We start from the raw sequence: 17,512 nt of genomic DNA, 5'->3' as shown, positions 1-17,512 counted from the left end.
CCCCCTGGAAGAAAATATACACATGGCAAAAACTACTGAATATTTAAACAAAAACCATACCGGAATATTATCCTTGTCATACTCTTTCAAATCCTTTAAGAAATTCATGTCACCAAGCAGTTTCTTGCTTGGACCCCAGTAATCTAAAATCTACAGAAGAAAGCAGGAAATAACTTTTCAAACTTTAAAACAAACACACGTACACAAAAAAGAGTAACCTTCTCTAATTAGCTCATGTATATTTAATACGGATGATCTTGTATCTCATTGACACAGCAATGAAGTCTATCGTATCAAATATTTTCCCCCAACCATGTCTAAAAACCAGGCAGTGACTCAGGGAAGAATTATTTATCATCTCTTTACCTATATACAAGTTAAGCAAATTACATGAGTTTTCTTTGCATGTTTCAGAATTCCAAATTATGTAAGTTGGACACTGAAGATGTCTGAAGCATAGTTTTCAGCAAAATAATGAATGGAGGCTGTAAATACTTGCTTACTTTACTGGACCTCGGGTTATTTTACTTATTGAACAAGTGCTCTGTGTTGTGACAAAGAATATGAATTACATTTTTATTTGCAACTCACAAGTCTGTCATATTACCTTGCCTCCAGTCCCTGAAGGATCTGGAATTCTTTCAGGTTTTATGTCTTTCATGACACAGACAGCAGCCATGACAAGTTTGACACCAGATGGAGGATTTTTCATTGATTTGACAATTGATATATCAGAAGGCTAAAATAAAAATCACATTAAAAAAAATAATTATGATATTATGCTTTTCTCACCACTAAGATAAATGAAGAGAAAAAAAAAAAAAAAGAAATTATAGCACCATTGCCAATGAACATAATTATAAAGGACTTTTAGAAGGGATGATACAGCATTAGCAAGACAATTAAAAATACCCATTAATTTATCCTATGCAGAGGTAATAAAAATGAAAGAAATACTAGTAACTGTAAACTAATGATTAACTAAAATTATATTTTTAAAAGTCTAGGTCAGAATACTTTTATATGCTTTCATAAGCATCATCTAATATACATCTCATATCCTTCATAACTCCTACAAAGCAAATCCTGCAGGACTTTGTAAAAAACACTGCTTTCAGATCATGCCTAAGTCATGACTAAGTTATGACAAAGAGGAAACCTTTCACTTAAAGATCCAGATAATTCTTAGGCACACACATTAGCCTTCTAACACATTGGTGGTCAACTTTAACTTAGCTGAAAGAAAAAATTCAGCTGATACCCCTGTTGATAACTTCAGGTTTTGGGTACTTTCCCCACAGGTGGACTTTCTTGCAAAGGAACAAACAAAATTTTAAACGTACTACCCTCCTCTCCCCTCCCCTCCTCTTCCCTCTCCTCCCCTCCCCTCCCCTCCCCATCCCCTTTCTGTACTGTAATCTGAGTACATTGGAATGAACATCTACTGAACCATAACTGTTAATAGGTATTATATCTCTTTTGCCAAAACTCAGGAAATTTAGTACTTTTTAACACCCTTTCATCTCAGTGCATTCTTTCCCAAATAAACGGAAGAGTATCATCATATTAAGTAACTCTTCTGACTGTTGAAGTTTAGATTAGCTTGCCTTTAAAGTGTCAAGAGCATTAAGTGCAGCCTCCAGCGCTGGGATCGCCTCTGCCAGATCACTTTCACACTCATTTTTCAAAGCCTGAGCTTCTTCAGCTTTTTCTGTCGCAATTTCTTCATCTACTTTTACAATTTTTCTTTTTTGTTCTACTTCTGCAGATTCTATTTCTATAGTCTAAAGAAAAAAGATATGGGTGAGCTTCCTACTGAATGATGAAACAAATTGAGATTACCTAGGTTAGCAGTTATGCAATAATTTGATATTCTCTTTTTATTTTTCAGTATTTCAATATTTTCATGTATTTTCAATTTATGTTAAAGGAATAATTTATTTCTTAGCATTGTTACGGATCTCACAGCATTGTTATGGATCTTCAACAGTAGGTACACTGCATGAAATCAGATTACCATCAATAAAAGCTAAACTATGTTCGAAGTTCATGAAAGAAAACAAGTGTGTGCATAAGGCTGTAATTCAAAAACTGACTAGCTTTTACTGTGAGTTTTCATAGCTTCAGTTTTTATTACTGACTACATAAATTTATTTTATGTTCAGGGACAAGTCAACCCTTCAACCAAGTACTCTCTCTTCAGTTCTGCAGAAGTGATATTTATTTTTCTTAGATGCTGTTTGCTCGTAGTCGTGGAGCTGAAATCTCAGTTTCTTAGAGTAGGTAGAAGACATACCACTGTATCTGTAAAAATATTTACAAGCACCAGAAGCAGGTGCACAGAAATGTTACTCAAATTTCACTTTTTTGTGATGCGACAGTAACATACCAGATACGTGTCTTTTCTCAAGTCAGAGTTTTCAAATACACTTAAGAGACTGTTCCCAAATCCCAATAAATTTCTATGAAGTTACTCCTTTTGAGGATCCTTTTAAATATCAAGTGCATAATCCCTGTGCATGCAAAGACAAACCATGCAATACTTACCTTGCTTATTTTGTATGCTGAAAAACTACAATGTTTGTGAATAATTGTGAGAAACCCAGTCTAACCCCTACTAGCGTGAATGTTTCTCTACCATCCTTCAGCACAGAGCTTAGGCAAGGACTGTGTATTCATTTGACAGTATATGTATTTTAAATACAAAGTAAAATTTTCTTCCAGTTCAAAGGATATAAGCACAAACAGTGGCAAATTTTACAGTACTAGTAAGCGCAGTAAACAAGAAGCTCAAAAACCTGAACTCAGCTCTTATTTTCTAAAAGATACATATTGGTACCCATATGCAGGCATATTCTTTAGGATCTGTCAACAGTCAGCTGAGACACGGAACTACATTGTATGATTAGATTTCTCATTCAAAACTAATTACTATGAAGGTGAAATATATGATATATATATATGCACATGCCTGTGTTAAAAATACAATGTTTTATGCAACTCTACCTTCATCATGTTTGCATTATCCAATTTAGCCTCTTCCAGTTTGGGCTGCAGCTGAACTAGTTCTTGTTTCATCTCACCAACCTATACATAGGCAAAAGAATTAACCAGGATTCTGAATTGCAAAATATAATTTCCAACAATTGATTTAGAACCCAGAAAATATCCAATGACTAATTTATTGGTGGAAGAAAATAGCATTTGTTTTCAAATCAAAACGCTTCAGAGACTTATTTTTATCTCATGTACACTCTCTAATTTTAAGAAGTACATTCATTTTTAGTAAATTCACATAACTATTTAGGAAGTGAAGCTCTGTTCACATACTGCTTAGAAATGCATGCTTAGAGGCCTTTGGACTCTAACATGACAGCTATGAATGCAGGAAAAAAAAGCAAAACAAATTCATTGTATTTTTACTGTTTAAGATTGACCTTGGGATTGATCTTGAGATAATTTGTTTGAAATTAATCCCACAAATTATTAGGTATAACAGAAAAATAATATATAATAAAAAACCTGTATGGGTCACTTTTGTGTTTGCTAAAATGTACTGCCCCTCATTGTTAGAAAATATATTTTTTTAAACAAGGAATATTTTGTTCACACAGACCCAAACTAGAATGCAAATCATTTCTTAATTTTAACCAGATTTGGAACCAGAAAATTAAAAGGCTGCTCCCCACTTTAGGGAGTCAAACCTCCACATATTTAAAGATCTGAAGAAGTGCTTTTGACTTATCTCTCTAGCAAAAGACCTGTTTCTGCCAACCACTCTGTATTTTCATTTCCACTTCCGTCCCAAATCACCTGTGATTCAGCAAAAGCTAGTTTATCTAGTCCATTCACGTATTTCTTCTTGGCTGTCATTACAGAGTCTCGTTTCTCAGTCAGAAGTTTCCGAAAGGCAGCAATTAGTTCAAGATAAGAAGTGGGAGTAACATAATTATGGCGTTTGAGACTTTGAAAAAACCTATTAGAAATAAAGAATACCTTTAATTGTTGTTGTTATTATTATTATTGGCTTAACTATTGGTAGAAAAGGTATACAATGAACTATTTGTCAATTAACAGAAGTAAATGGTTTCCATAATTTTATATATTTTAGGCAGACAAAGCTTATACATTAACTTATAAGACGGAAATGAGTGGTCATGCAACTCAGCCACCTATCTTGTTTCTTGCCCCTTATAAATCAATTTTTGAGTTCTCTGATGTTCATTTTACTCCTTCCATTAGTATAATCTTTTTCTTGTTAGTATTTCTAGAAATTAATGTGTTGTTTTTTAAAAGAAACAGACTGACCTTGAGGAAAGTGATAAAACTGAAGTATGAAAGTATTGACAGATGGGCACAACCTCCTGACGCTCACTGTCTGTGAGCTCAAGTGTTTCTAAGAACTTATTTGCCACACGCTCAAGGGCATCTTCGGGCCACGGCTGATGGAGAAATGAGGAGAGAAGAATGTGTAAAATTTAGCTGTTAGCAGTCTTCATAGTTTAAAGAGATTTTTCACTATTCGAAATACCAGTATGAGACACGCTAGTCCCAACTAGGTCTCAAGAATGATGAGCTGATACAAGAGTTACATCAGGCTGCAAGGTCACTACTCATGCAACCTGTTCTGGTGACTCCTGGATAATCTTCTAGTTAAAAACTGCATATTGTCATGCTATCCAAACATTTCTGCATTTATGTTATCCTTTGGTAGATGAATCAATTGACTTCAGCACCAAGCCAACCTATAAAGCTAACTGCACTTTAATTGAGAGTAACTTTGCTTTTTAGCAAGGATCAGTAGTTTTCCAAGTTTTATTCTGATATACAAGATTTACTTACAGTATTCCAACAGGACTTGCATTTGCTTAACACACAGCAGAAATTACGACCATTGTGCAATCACACTGAAATGTTTTCTCTAGTCCTTTAAAACATGTATATTATGAAAAAAATGACAAATTGCCATCACCAAACTGAGATTACTCACTGCTTTAGAAGTGTAAAATTTGTAGCAATAAAACGTGAATTTCTTTAGTTCAAGAAATACTGAGACTACACACCAAAGAGCTCCCAAAATATTACCAAAACTGTCTATGCTATTTCAAAATTTTGAAAAACAGAGTAATTCTATACCATGAAAACACAGACATGGTTAAAAAAATGACATAGTTCACTGACTAAAAAATATATATATATATATTTTCACATACCTGGAACCAATCAATAGTACAGCAGTTGATGAGTGAGGGAAACTGTCTCAGACGATTGCGGAAAGCATCTCCAATTGGGCTGAATGCTACCACGATATGGAGATTTTCTTTGCAGCAGTTCACAAAAAATGCAAATAAGGCCAAGGGACTGAGTTCTTCATGTTTATTGCCAGCCTGAGCTAGTGCACGAACACCCTTGGGAATGATACATAGGGTAAAAGCTGTTATATAATTTCTCATTAAGCACTTCTGAAGTCCTTTAATAATCCTGTTAATGATAGTAACACCATGAAATATATATTTTTTAATTGATAAATGAAATAAGTAGAATAAACTAGAAAGAAAGAATGAATACTAAGTACTAGTTGAGAATAAGTAAATGAATAAATATTGTAAATATTTATGAGTATGTAAATATGAGTAAATAGTACATTTACTGTAAATCTGTGACACTAACAAGTAATTCTAGAAAAGATCACCTGTTGCGCTGAACAACCGAGAATACATCAGAACAAAAATTGGAAAAAAAAAGATTCCAAGTGCCAGATACACAAGACACATTAGGATAAGACAGATGGCTAAGACACATTTGGAAAATCAAAATTTTAAATTAGCTCCCTCATGAAATAAAGGACCAAAGTCTTCAGGTGATGAACAAATAAAATTAGACTTAATCACAATCCATCTTCAGTCACTCAGAGGGATTTAGGTTATATGAACAGATGAGGCAAATTACTACTCTCATTACACAAAAACACATGTTGTTCTCATCTACATTTTAAGTGCTATATAAATTCCCTAAACAACACTTCAAGACACTAACTTACTGAGAACATTTTCAATATTAATATTACACTAAAATATGCTGTATTTACCTAATTGGAGAGGAATATTCAAGTTTCAAACACATTCTGTTCATTTATTTAAAAAAAACAAAAAACCTCTGTCAAAAAAAAGAAAAAAAAAAAAGACTACTTCATAAAAGTATTACCCTCAATTAACAATCCATGAAACACTTAGACCTTACACTTAGACCTCCCTACAACTCAACTTATTCCACCACAAGAGCATGTATGCTTTACATAACCCTGCAATTAAAGTAAATGACAAAAATCAGATTATTAGCAATAAAGTGGAAATATTTTGATGAAGCAAATTTAAATGAGTAACAAGTAACTTTGTCCTAGCTGGCATATTACAGATAGCTACCAAGTGCTAGCATACACCAATTGGATATGTTTGTACAAACTGTAAAGTTGTAAAAGGGACACATTTTGTATGCAACTTGAGGTATACAGAGATTGATGCCTCCAACTCCCCCATACAGTGATTGTTATTTTGAAAATTCCAAGCATGATTTAGGTTATATTTATTTATTTATTAATTTCCCATCTTTACTTCTAAGCCTGATTTCATGGAGCACCTTCCCCCAGCTTCTCTCTGATCAGATGTGTCAAGACTATGAAATGCTGTATAACAGTGCCCTAGACAACGAAAGTCTACTGACAAAGACAGGCTGTTTTTTTCTCAAAATACATCTTTGTCCTGAATGGATAAATGAAAACATTATGAGGTACATTCTTATTCTGCACAATATAATGTAAAAAAATAACTATGGTCCCAGCACATTAACATATTTGTGAACAACATTCCCTATGTGCACAACTTAATGGGTTTGTGAGCAGAGTGTGAGGTCAGAATTAAAGCTTGTAGTAGGCATAAACTATTCCAGCTTACTAATAACTAGCTGATTGATTTAAAAATCTCCAAAAAAAATCACGAAATTGAATGCATATACCCCCAAATCACTTTGAATTAAGGCATACTTCGTATTGCACTGACAAAATAGCTTAAATGGGAGATGACAGAGAATAAGAGAAGTTATAAAGATACCTCTATAATTTCTTGTTTTTCATCTGCCGCAAAAAGATTGGGTACCTCCCCAGTGTTGAGGACACTGTCAATGTCTTCTAAAAAACTTTCTTCTTTAATTTGTGCGTCTGTGATTATGAATACAGTTTTCAAGCCCTTTACACCTGCATTCTTCAGCAGACTCTAAAAATGCAAGACAGTTAAAATATTGTATAGTCCGAAACATCCTTCTTCAAAATCAAGTCAAAATGCAAACAGGTTATTAATACTCACTTTCAGATCTTCTCTCCACTCATTTGTGCCATAGGTTTTTGAAATCTCTGGTTGAAAAACGCACATTTTTGACATAAATGCTGCTAGACGAGTCAAAGACTGACGTCCACTTCCTCCCATTCCAACCAACAAAGCATTACCCCCTGACTGCTTCAGTATACGGCTTATACGAGATAAATGTTCCAACACATACCTAAATGTGAAATGTGTTAATTACCAGAATGGCAGAAATATACATACACCTGTGAACCAATAAACCCATTAAAAATGTACAGAAGTACCATCTCCAAAACAAATTTCTGAAAGCACATGGAGGGTGAGAAAGGGAGTTATATACACCATGATAAAATGAAATAAAAACAAATGTTTTTATAATTTATATATGAAATATAGAAGGGAATGACATCTTCAGAAACCTGTTTCTGCACATCACTGAGAGCCCTGCCTATTGTGGAAACACAACCATGGTTTATTTTGGAATATGCAGCAAGATCTACAGGAGATCTTGCTTAAGCACGGGGTGTAGGGTAGTTAAGGTAAGCTGAGTAGTTCCAAGTGGTCTTAAAAATAGTTGAAGCATTTCAAAGAAGTCTTGTTCATTTTGATTGATTAGAAAAATAATGTAGTCAAATGAGGATGCTGTCCATGAAAGGGGTCTCTAAGGCTAAAGTCAGACATGTTTCTCCTTCCTCCTGGCTGCGCTTCTGTGAGGTAACTGGGGTATTGCTTCTGTGCTCAGGAAGAGGCCTTCAATCTGAGGCTGTCAGCTCTTCACACTCCCAGTACAGTTGTATATACAGGTACTTACAAATCCGGACTGTCAAAATGACCTAGACTAAATAAACCATGTATAAACTAACTAGTCATCTTCACAGATCACCTACATGTCAAATTACACTGACAATTATGAAGGCACAGTAACCTCTACCAACAGGGAGATGGCTGCAGGCTAAACTGACATCAGTCTTCACTGGTAACAGAAGACCAGCAGAAGTCAAGCACCCACTGGATTTGGTGCACAAGGCTTCTGTAACAGCTGAAGAATGCATTCAAAGAGTCTCTCAGAAAAACAAACAAACAAACAAACAAACAAACAAAAAAAACCTTCTCATTATTTACTCTCTGATAGAAAAATGCAAAGCCATAGCAGAAAAATTAGTTCGTTTCCATCCAAAAATGTGCAACGCCAGGAACACATAAAGGGGATGAAACAAAAAACATAGCCTGCAAAATTGGATACGCTGAATTAGCAACTACTGCTCAGAGCTCTTTGTATTACAATAATACAGAGTGTACACACCTGAAAACCACAAGGTTCATTCCTGTTTTGTGTGTTTGATTATATTCATCCAGACACTGCTCTACAACATCACCAAACAGCTGAATGTTTGGAATTTCAACATAAAGTCTTTCATCTCCTTCAAGTTCTGGATTCATGTAGTCACCAAAAAACAAACTTCTCATGTTTTCTTCTGTCACCTATTGTATATATACAACAAATAATGTAGTGTTTAATAATAATATTTGTCAGTAGGAACTTTAGGAAGGAATGGAGAATTTAGACAAATACTCAAGAGAACAGAACAAGCACTAAAATATTTTAACTCACAAACAACACCCACCTCAAAATTCTGTATTTCCCAGATTAAACAATATTCTTTTTAAAAAAATGTTATTGAACATAATTGTCCTGATTAGCCATTTATAGTCTCATTATAGTAACTGCCAGATTATAACAAATTTGTACAATGTATGTTTCACAAATTTCAACATATGAAATGGGCACCGATGACCACAAAGTTGTTTCTTCTATACAGCAATTAATAGGGGTGGGGGGGGGTGGGGGGGGTGGAGGAGGAAGGGGAATGTCAAGGAATATGACATGACTTATACAACATTCAAAATATTAAAATGTCGATACAATTACAGAATGCAGTTTACCACACAATAATTCATACATGATGGGCTAGATTTAAAAAGGGAATGTCTTTCTGCTCAGTAAATCAGGTCTCTGAAAGTTACATTTTAAATTAAATGTTATTTTGAAAAGGAAGTTTATATACATGTATGACAGTCAAACACCTTCCAAACATTTTCACCCATTTTTTTCAAAGAAGTCATTTTGCCAAATTCAACTCTGATTTTCAAGCATACTTAATCCAACATCTCACTTGTGATTGAGAACCGTTCTAGTCCTAAATTTTTAACAAAAACAATGATTTTACAACAGCTTAAATGAGATACTCACAGGGGTGTTTTCCTGCCTCAGATGTGCAAAAACTGAATCAAACGCTTCTTTGAAATGTTCTTTCACAATATCTTTAATTAAATTGAACAACCATGCTCTATCATCGTCTTCCACTAGACGGTCATAGAAGACACGAAATACCTCATGTACAAACAAACGAATCATTATGTGCTTATTTTCAACTGCATGTCTCTTAATGAGCAAACAGCCATGGATAACACGTGAAAAGTCACGCAAGTTGAATGTATAATGAGATTTGGCTGGCGTGGGCAAAAGATTTTTGATAGCTTTCTTATACACCTAAAGGCAATAAAAACAGAAAAAATGAGCAAAAATTGACAAGACATTATCACTGACTGTATTATTAGAATAGATATTTTTAAATGTCTTTCTTCCAAAAGTGTATTTTTCTAAGAAAACATTTCACACATTTCAGAAATCCTAATAATGTCCAAAGATCTCAAAGTCCTGTGAATATATCAGATTCTTCTCATGAAGTTCTGGAACATATATGCAGTATTAATCTAAATTTGCAAATGAGATAAGTAATCAGTTATGTAATGCTAATTTCCTAGTTTTCAGGTGTTTGAATCTATTTGTTTGTATACCTACAAATTACTCAAAACTAAAAAGAAAACCCACAAAAATGGTGAATGAAGTCAGATTAAGAAAAGTATCTTTTGATGATGTTTTACTGTAACTTTGAATGTATCAGTTGTCAATAGCTTATGTTGTACGATGGAACTAATGTCATCTGACATTACATTTAACATACGTAACATGTTAAGGGAATGCCAGCAGAGGACGCTTTTGATCTGTCTCTGTGTACTCATACGAAGAAAATTATCAAACATTAAACTTGCAAACCAAAACAAAACGCTAAAACAAAAGTTTAACAGTCATACTATATCCATGGTACTGTCTACACACTTATTTCACCTGCTATCTCATATCCAAAGCCTAGTTCTTCCATTACACTTTAATCCCAGGAGTCAGAAGATACTACTGTCTTGGATGTAAATCCATGCTAGAACAGACTCTCTATCCTGACAGAAGTAAACAGTTTAAATAGTATATATAGTCAAATGCACTCAAACAGCTGTATGTAATAACTGTACTGGGGTGCTACTATTATTTTCTGCTGAAAGAAGCAAAACCTTCTTGCAAATTTCTCCCCCCTTTTTTTTTTAGAAGGATAAACTGAAAGCACAAAGAGATTTCCAGTGGCAATATTCAGTCAGCCTCACATCATTCATACTTTGAATGTCTTATCTGGCAGGCGTTCCAAAATATCGGCTCTATAAGGCCTTGGAACAAGGTGGATTCAGTCTTGAATACAGCCTTGGGTATAAGCAGAACTAGCGTGTAAGTGTGAGAAAGGCCTCAGTTCTGCAGCAGAAGAGAAAGTCACTTGCTAATAATTCCAAACTCATATCCCCTATGAAACTTGAGCCATTTGATTTTGCCTTTGGAGCTTATTGGATTTTTTGTCAGAATTCCTCACCAGCCAAATATTAGCTACCTGATGCATTTCAATTTTGAATACTTAATGGTAGGCATTAGATTTGTTAACATTGCTACTAGTTTTGGCTACATAAGCTGTTAAATCTATATGTATATGTAAGATGTTGTCTTCAAATTGATGCTTCTTTGCAAAGATGTCACAAATTGCCATTCCTTTTTTGCAGATATGATACCTGCCAAAATCTGCAACATGGAAGTTGAAAGAGTCTCCACGGAAGTGGAAAGGATGATTTCTTCGATCTTAGTCTCTCATAGAAGGATCTGGGGAGTGTTGCAACTGCTATTTTCATTTTGCCTTTGCATGAGATAGCTTCTTGTGCCTGTCTAACCCCAAAGAGACTGCAGTCTGACCTACTTGATGTATGTGGATAGGTACCATGAAGCCCTTATTCACATACATTCAGAAAGACTTTCCCTAGAATAAGAAGGTCACTGCAGCCATAAAGTTGAGATAATTTTATCACAGCATATGAGGCTGTATGTTAAAAATAACAAGGAACAAAATATCTAAAATCTCTATTTCACCAATTAAGTTATTATAAAGCTAATGGAATTTTACTAAACAAACTAAAGGAAACTGCCATTAAGGTACTCTCCTCTTACCTCTAAAGTGGCAGCAACAATTTGATTTCCAACTGAGAAGAACTCAGGAGTAAATTCCTGAGCCCGTAGGTAGAAAGATACTACAGTAGAGAAGATGCGGACCATTGTTTCATCACTAAAAGAATTAATAGTGCAAATGTTGAAGTGTCGCAAAAATCGAGGAGTAACAGGATTCCTCCCACCGCCTGGAGGCCCCATAGCAGCAAGTAACTGTATATCAACTAGTGTAATTTTAGATGTATCCTTTAAATCGTACCTGCAAAATAAATTGTAATGTGACATTTAGTTAGAGAAAGATATAAACACATTTGTTAAAGGTTAAATGCACCCATACTACAGAATGCTCTCTGTGTGCATAACATATGTACATACATATACAAATATAACAATTAAAACCAAAAAACAATGAAACCCCAAACTAGTCTTGTAACTAACTATGCCCAAGCTCATCTTAACACATCGAGCTGGCCTGAAAGAAAGATTATTTGTTTAATAAGGGTTAAATAAAACTTGATCTGAAATTTTGAAACAAATATTTAAAACTGTAGTGTGGCAAAATATATATTCTCTCTGTTCAAGAGTATCAGACATTTGAGCAGTGCCTGAAATCACAAAAGTAACATTATTCAGGAAGTGCCTGGAATCACAGAGTAATTCAGGCTGGAAGCAACCCCAAGAGACAACCTGGTTCATTCTTCCAGTCAAAGCTGAGCCAAAAAATCTCAAAAGGTAGGAAGAGATATAGCTTGTTTCTCTTCATGCCTACTACCAGATCTGATTTCAATGTTATTCAAAAAAAAAAAAAAAAAAAGAAGGTAATTAAAAATATTCTAATGAGCAAGAGAATCTTGGATATCAGTAAAAAACAATGTATTGAGTAAAATCAAAAGTTACATATAATTGCATTCTAAAAAATAGGTCTGCCAATTCACTGTGAGGAGGAGGAAGAGAATGGAAAGTAACAAAGAACACTGAAAAAAGTAAAAACAAGGATAAATGCTGACACAGAAAAATTAAAGTGTAAAAGAATTGTTTTTTTTATACATAAAAATACTGAATTTCAGCAAGAGCCCATGCACAAAAAAAAAAAAAAAGAAAAAAAATCAATTTCCTAAATTGAAAAATCACTTAAAGAACAACATAAAAGTTGCTTCAACTTTAAATGTTTTTCATATAAAGCAAAGCTATCATAAAATTTACAAAGCATTTTAAGAAAGTTTTGAAAAGAAAATTCAAGTGAATAATTATATCACCAAATGCAGCAACTTGAACTTTTCACTTTTATTTCAAATAATTACCAAATTCCATGGTCAAAGAACTGTCTTAAAAGTTCTATAGGAGGCTGTGCACCATACTTCTCCAAGGCAGGCATATTCATATCATCTATGAAAATAATGCACTTTTTTCCCATTGGAGGGCCAAAGACTCCTTTACGCCTCTTGTCCAGCCTGGCCATAATAATGTTCTACAATGCAGACAGGAATATTCAGAACACAGATTAAATATTTATATAGATCATATTTTTGAAGCACAGATTGTCCGTTCTACCAACCTGAGTCTGATTGGCACTGGTTCGTGCTGAAAAATTAATGAAGAAGGGAAAATAGCGCTCCTTTTCCAAGTTGTTCATTAACTTGTCCTTGACATATACAGATTTCCCAGTACCTGTCGGTCCCACTAAAAGCAGTGGTCTTCACCAAGAAAGAAAGAAAGAAAGAAAGAAAGCATAGACCACAGAAATCTGAACAACTACAAATTAATTGCAAGTAAAAGACAAAGGCTCTAAGTTCTATCTTTAAAAATATTAAATGCCTTAAAAAAAAGAAGCTATAATGTTTTAAAATACTTGTTCACATAACCTCTTTGTAATTGACAAAGGGGTCAGAGGTAGAGAAGGAGACATTTCTCATTCTCTCATTCTCCTGGTTTTGGAGTATATATAGACGTTTGTGGAACTTAAATTACTACTGATAGGTCTTTCAGCAATTTAAACTTCATAAAACTTTCAGCCTTGAAATTCAATCTGAAATTGTTACATTCTGTTCTTTTGTATAATAATATATAATAATATATTTATACACACACATATATGTAATATAATTGATTTTAACTTAGGACAAATCAAAGAAAAATATATGTTTCAGTACCAAAGAAGAAAAAAAAAAAGAAAAAAAAAAAAAAGAGTACAAAACTTCCTCAAGCTGTTGTAATTGAATTATCAGAAAGACATAGAATGAACACACTAAAGCAGAATTATAACAGGACTTCATTGAAACAAAACAAAACAAACCTAGACTTTAAGGCAACAAATTGTATTCTTCATAATAAATGCCTATTTTTAACAGGCCAAACAAACCTTCAGGGCTTGATAAAAAACATGAAGTCAATGAAAGAGTAAAAAATGTTTCTACATACAATAAATAGTTCTGAAATTTGTATTGAAGTTACTTACTTTCCATGGGCAATGAACAGTTCCATCAAATAGGTATATCTGACTGTATCCATAGTTGGGACTATGATATCTTGAATCTTCAAATTTTTATCACTGTAATTAATATTTTTAATAAATCCATTCCAATGAACCCAACATCCTCTGCCTTTCAGCTAGGAAAAAATACAGATGTAAAATTAAGGCTTCTGGTTAGGAAAAGAAAAAAAAAAAAAAAAAACGAAACAAAACAGAAACAAAAAGCAACCATACAAAATAATAATAATTAATAATAATAATAATAATAAAACACAGAAGAACATATGCCTAACTTTAAACCAGTACGTAGAATCTAAGATTTCCAGTGGATACGATAAACACAACTGTAACACAAACAAGTTGCCCACAGACATAATATCCTTCTTTACAGAAAGTAGCCATCTTTCCTTCTATGCAGTACCAGACCTGACCCTGTCAGCTTAGCTTTATCTAAAAAGGGACCATAACTGATGTGCACAGCTTGGTATTGTATAAAAAAAAAAAAAAAAATTGGAAAAAATTACAACAATCTTTGTAAAGTTAAAATATACATCTACCTCTATTTTCCTTCCTTTCAGACTGTAAAAATTTACTTCAGTCAATACAGAAGCATGCAATCTTACCTCAAACACGTAGTCATAGACCAAGCCTTTCTCTTCAAAGGGACATTCCCATTTTCCCACTACCTTTGGTACAGGATTTGTTCCAGATTTTCCAGCCAAAGTTTCCCTCAAGAAATTATCAAAAATAATTCTGCTATCACCATCACAAGTCCCACCAATGGACCAGATTGTGGCAAAAGCAAAGCAACCCTGCAAAGGCAAAAAGATGAGCAGCTGTCTAAAAAGGTGACATAATCTGAACACTGTATAGTCTCATTAACAAACAATTCTGGAAAGTATTTAAGAATAAAGGTGTTACAGGTTGCCCTTGAATAAACTTGGTCTAAAGAGCATGATTAAAAAAATAAACAAACAAAACTAAACAAAAACAACACACAAAACCAACCATAATCCACACATGGATGTTTTTGTTGGTGGGATCTTCTTGTACAGGTTGACAGATCAACATTTCAAAAAGCCGTGTAAGAGCTACTACAGTATTGCTATTGCTTGTAGGTACCAGTTCCTAAGAGATACAAAAGGAGGGGTATTATACTTTGAGTTAAGTTAGCTTACATTTTGGAGTCAAAATATTAAAGTAATTAAACAATTAGCTAATTCAGAACAAATACTCGGAGGCAAGATTTTCACTGATTTTCATTCAAAAGATCATTTACTTCTTTCTAGCCTTGAAATGTCAACATATAGGTTGTTAACCATGTTCACGGCTACCATGGGACCTCCAATTCTTACATTTTAAAATAAAAACACACAGAAACAACTACAACAATGAACAAGCAAAAGCCCATGCACTAAAAAGCATGCACTAAAAAATGCACAGTTTGAAAAAAAAAAAAAATACATGTACATTTCCCTAAAACTTAAAAAAGTGCTTTCTCTATTCAAAACAACATCTTTAGAGGAAAAAAAAAAAAAAAACAAAAAAAAAAAAACACAGAAAAGCACCACCAAAAATGCAAAAAAGGGTGACTTTCCACTCAATACTTTAAATGATTAATTTTTGAAAAGAACAAGGTAGAAACTATGATGAACTTACAACACATCTTATCTAATGTTCTCTTTCCAGCTTTTCACACTGGATACAACAGTTGCACTTCCCAAAATAATGGGTGGCTGCTGCATGGACACGGTAATTATCCTCATCAAGAGAGAACAGCTCTCACTACCCAAGTAACAAGAATACAAGTGGACACCTAACTACTGAAGGAAAAAATCACAAACAATACCTTGCACTGTTTCTGACGGAGCTGTAATGCTGGTGGTATTAACCAATCAAAAAGTCCCTGCAGAAGATCTTGATGTACCTTTAGGTTAAGAGGTTCAGGCAGTTTACTTAACCAAGAGGTAACAAGTGGTGTCCAGCCTAGTTGTGAAGGCTCCAAATAAATCATGCCACAGCGACTGACTGTAGCAGGCTAGGGAAGAATGGTAAACTTGCTTTATTATATATTTAATTTATTGAACTTAGTTTTATATTTCCATTAAATACAGAACTTACAGATGCCTGGGAAAGGTCCATTGTTTCAAAAATTAGACTCATCTGAAGGGACATTTGGATGATTTCTCCACTCATCAAACAAAGCTTCAATTACGAAAAAATCACAAGTAAGATTACAAAAAAAGAAAACACGCAGTTGTCAATTACCCTTCCTATCACACTGGATGTATACATGAAGATTAGCAAATCCCACTTTAATCAGAAGCAATGCCAACCACATAAAATGTTTAATAATTTGGAGCAAAAAAAACAGTAGTTTACAAGCATTACCTAAATTCTTCACTTACACCATAGTACTCCCCATCATCCTACCAGTAGGTTCATTACCAATAACTATCAACCCTGTATATGACAATAGTTCAAATCAAGTATTTTCACAAATTATCCAAAATTTAAACTCAAAATGTCATCTGTAATTCTTATATACACTTTCAAATTCTTAAGGCCCATTTTCAGAAGTTGTATGGTTATAACTTTAACTTCAAAATTTAATATTGAAAGTGCAACCTTTTTTGTCTTCAGTTGGAATTGCAGAAACTTAATTAGTGACAACTTTTGAAATTGTGGACTTTATATTAATTGTATTTCTTTTTTAATTTAAAATTGAATTATTCATTTTCATTACAAACATCTGATATTAAGGGAATACTATACATTAAACGTCTTATGGGATGATACTATGATTACGATTCCAATAAAGAAAAAATAAAACAACAAAAAACAGACACAAAACTTAACGACTTATTCTCAAAGCCACCTTGTATTTGAAATGCCAAGTTTTCCTGTTTCCTTTTGTGTTTTTATATGTAGAAGAATAGTTTCAAAATGTCATATATCATTTAGGCATTTATTTGCACTGATACCTTTTTGTTGTCATCCAGAACCGTGTTCATGCTTTCTATCCACAGAGTATCAATTGGGCCATCAAAGATAACCCATTTGCGTTCAGGAGTCTCAGATAATGCAAATTCTCTGAAAGTATTAGCAACTATACCATCTGTCCACTAGAAGGGGAGAATGTAGGAATGAAAGGTAAAAAGACAGTAGTATAGATATTTCAAATTAAACTACCAGTAATCCTATTAGTAAGTACTTGCCAAAGACTGTTCATATTGAACTGAAAAAAAAAAAAAGTAAGCTATTCCTTTTCATTTTTCTTCTTTTTAACAATTTTCTTGCTCTGTGGAGAGC

At 33.7% G+C, this 17,512-nt stretch overlaps 1 protein-coding gene and 1 long non-coding RNA gene across 7 annotated transcripts in view; one reads left to right on the top strand and one right to left on the bottom strand.

Annotated features, from left to right (window-relative positions):
• LOC119718254 (uncharacterized) overlaps window positions 1–11,738 on the top strand; it is a 66,365-nt gene extending 54,627 nt beyond the window's left edge. Inside the window, exon 3 of the long non-coding RNA XR_005269087.2 lies at window positions 11,295–11,738. This is a non-coding gene — a long non-coding RNA (uncharacterized lncRNA). The remainder of the gene's footprint in view (window positions 1–11,294) is intronic.
• The window catches only part of DNAH12 (dynein axonemal heavy chain 12), a 65,466-nt gene that overhangs the window by 20,781 nt on the left and 27,173 nt on the right, over window positions 1–17,512 (bottom strand). For all 6 annotated transcript variants that reach the window (XM_072044097.1, XM_072044101.1, XM_072044098.1 and 3 more), the window contains 20 exons: window positions 17,185–17,325; window positions 16,322–16,405; window positions 16,050–16,238; window positions 15,209–15,328; window positions 14,824–15,012; window positions 14,186–14,337; window positions 13,286–13,424; window positions 13,032–13,198; window positions 11,734–11,989; window positions 9,607–9,906; window positions 8,659–8,837; window positions 7,359–7,551; window positions 7,107–7,268; window positions 5,214–5,408; window positions 4,309–4,442; window positions 3,814–3,976; window positions 3,007–3,087; window positions 1,608–1,784; window positions 608–739; window positions 61–150 (listed from right to left, as the gene is read on the bottom strand). In XM_072044097.1, coding sequence (XP_071900198.1) covers window positions 61–150; window positions 608–739; window positions 1,608–1,784; window positions 3,007–3,087; window positions 3,814–3,976; window positions 4,309–4,442; window positions 5,214–5,408; window positions 7,107–7,268; window positions 7,359–7,551; window positions 8,659–8,837; window positions 9,607–9,906; window positions 11,734–11,989; window positions 13,032–13,198; window positions 13,286–13,424; window positions 14,186–14,337; window positions 14,824–15,012; window positions 15,209–15,328; window positions 16,050–16,238; window positions 16,322–16,405; window positions 17,185–17,325 — 3,243 coding nt within the window. The remainder of the gene's footprint in view (window positions 1–60; window positions 151–607; window positions 740–1,607; window positions 1,785–3,006; window positions 3,088–3,813; window positions 3,977–4,308; window positions 4,443–5,213; window positions 5,409–7,106; window positions 7,269–7,358; window positions 7,552–8,658; window positions 8,838–9,606; window positions 9,907–11,733; window positions 11,990–13,031; window positions 13,199–13,285; window positions 13,425–14,185; window positions 14,338–14,823; window positions 15,013–15,208; window positions 15,329–16,049; window positions 16,239–16,321; window positions 16,406–17,184; window positions 17,326–17,512) is intronic.

The sequence above is a fragment of the Anas platyrhynchos genome, chromosome 13, assembly GCF_047663525.1.
Source record: "Anas platyrhynchos isolate ZD024472 breed Pekin duck chromosome 13, IASCAAS_PekinDuck_T2T, whole genome shotgun sequence".
In the NCBI taxonomy this organism is placed as follows: Eukaryota; Metazoa; Chordata; class Aves; order Anseriformes; family Anatidae; genus Anas; species Anas platyrhynchos.
Note: the sequence above shows the minus strand (reverse complement) of the source record. Positions and strands in the feature narration are given on the sequence as shown.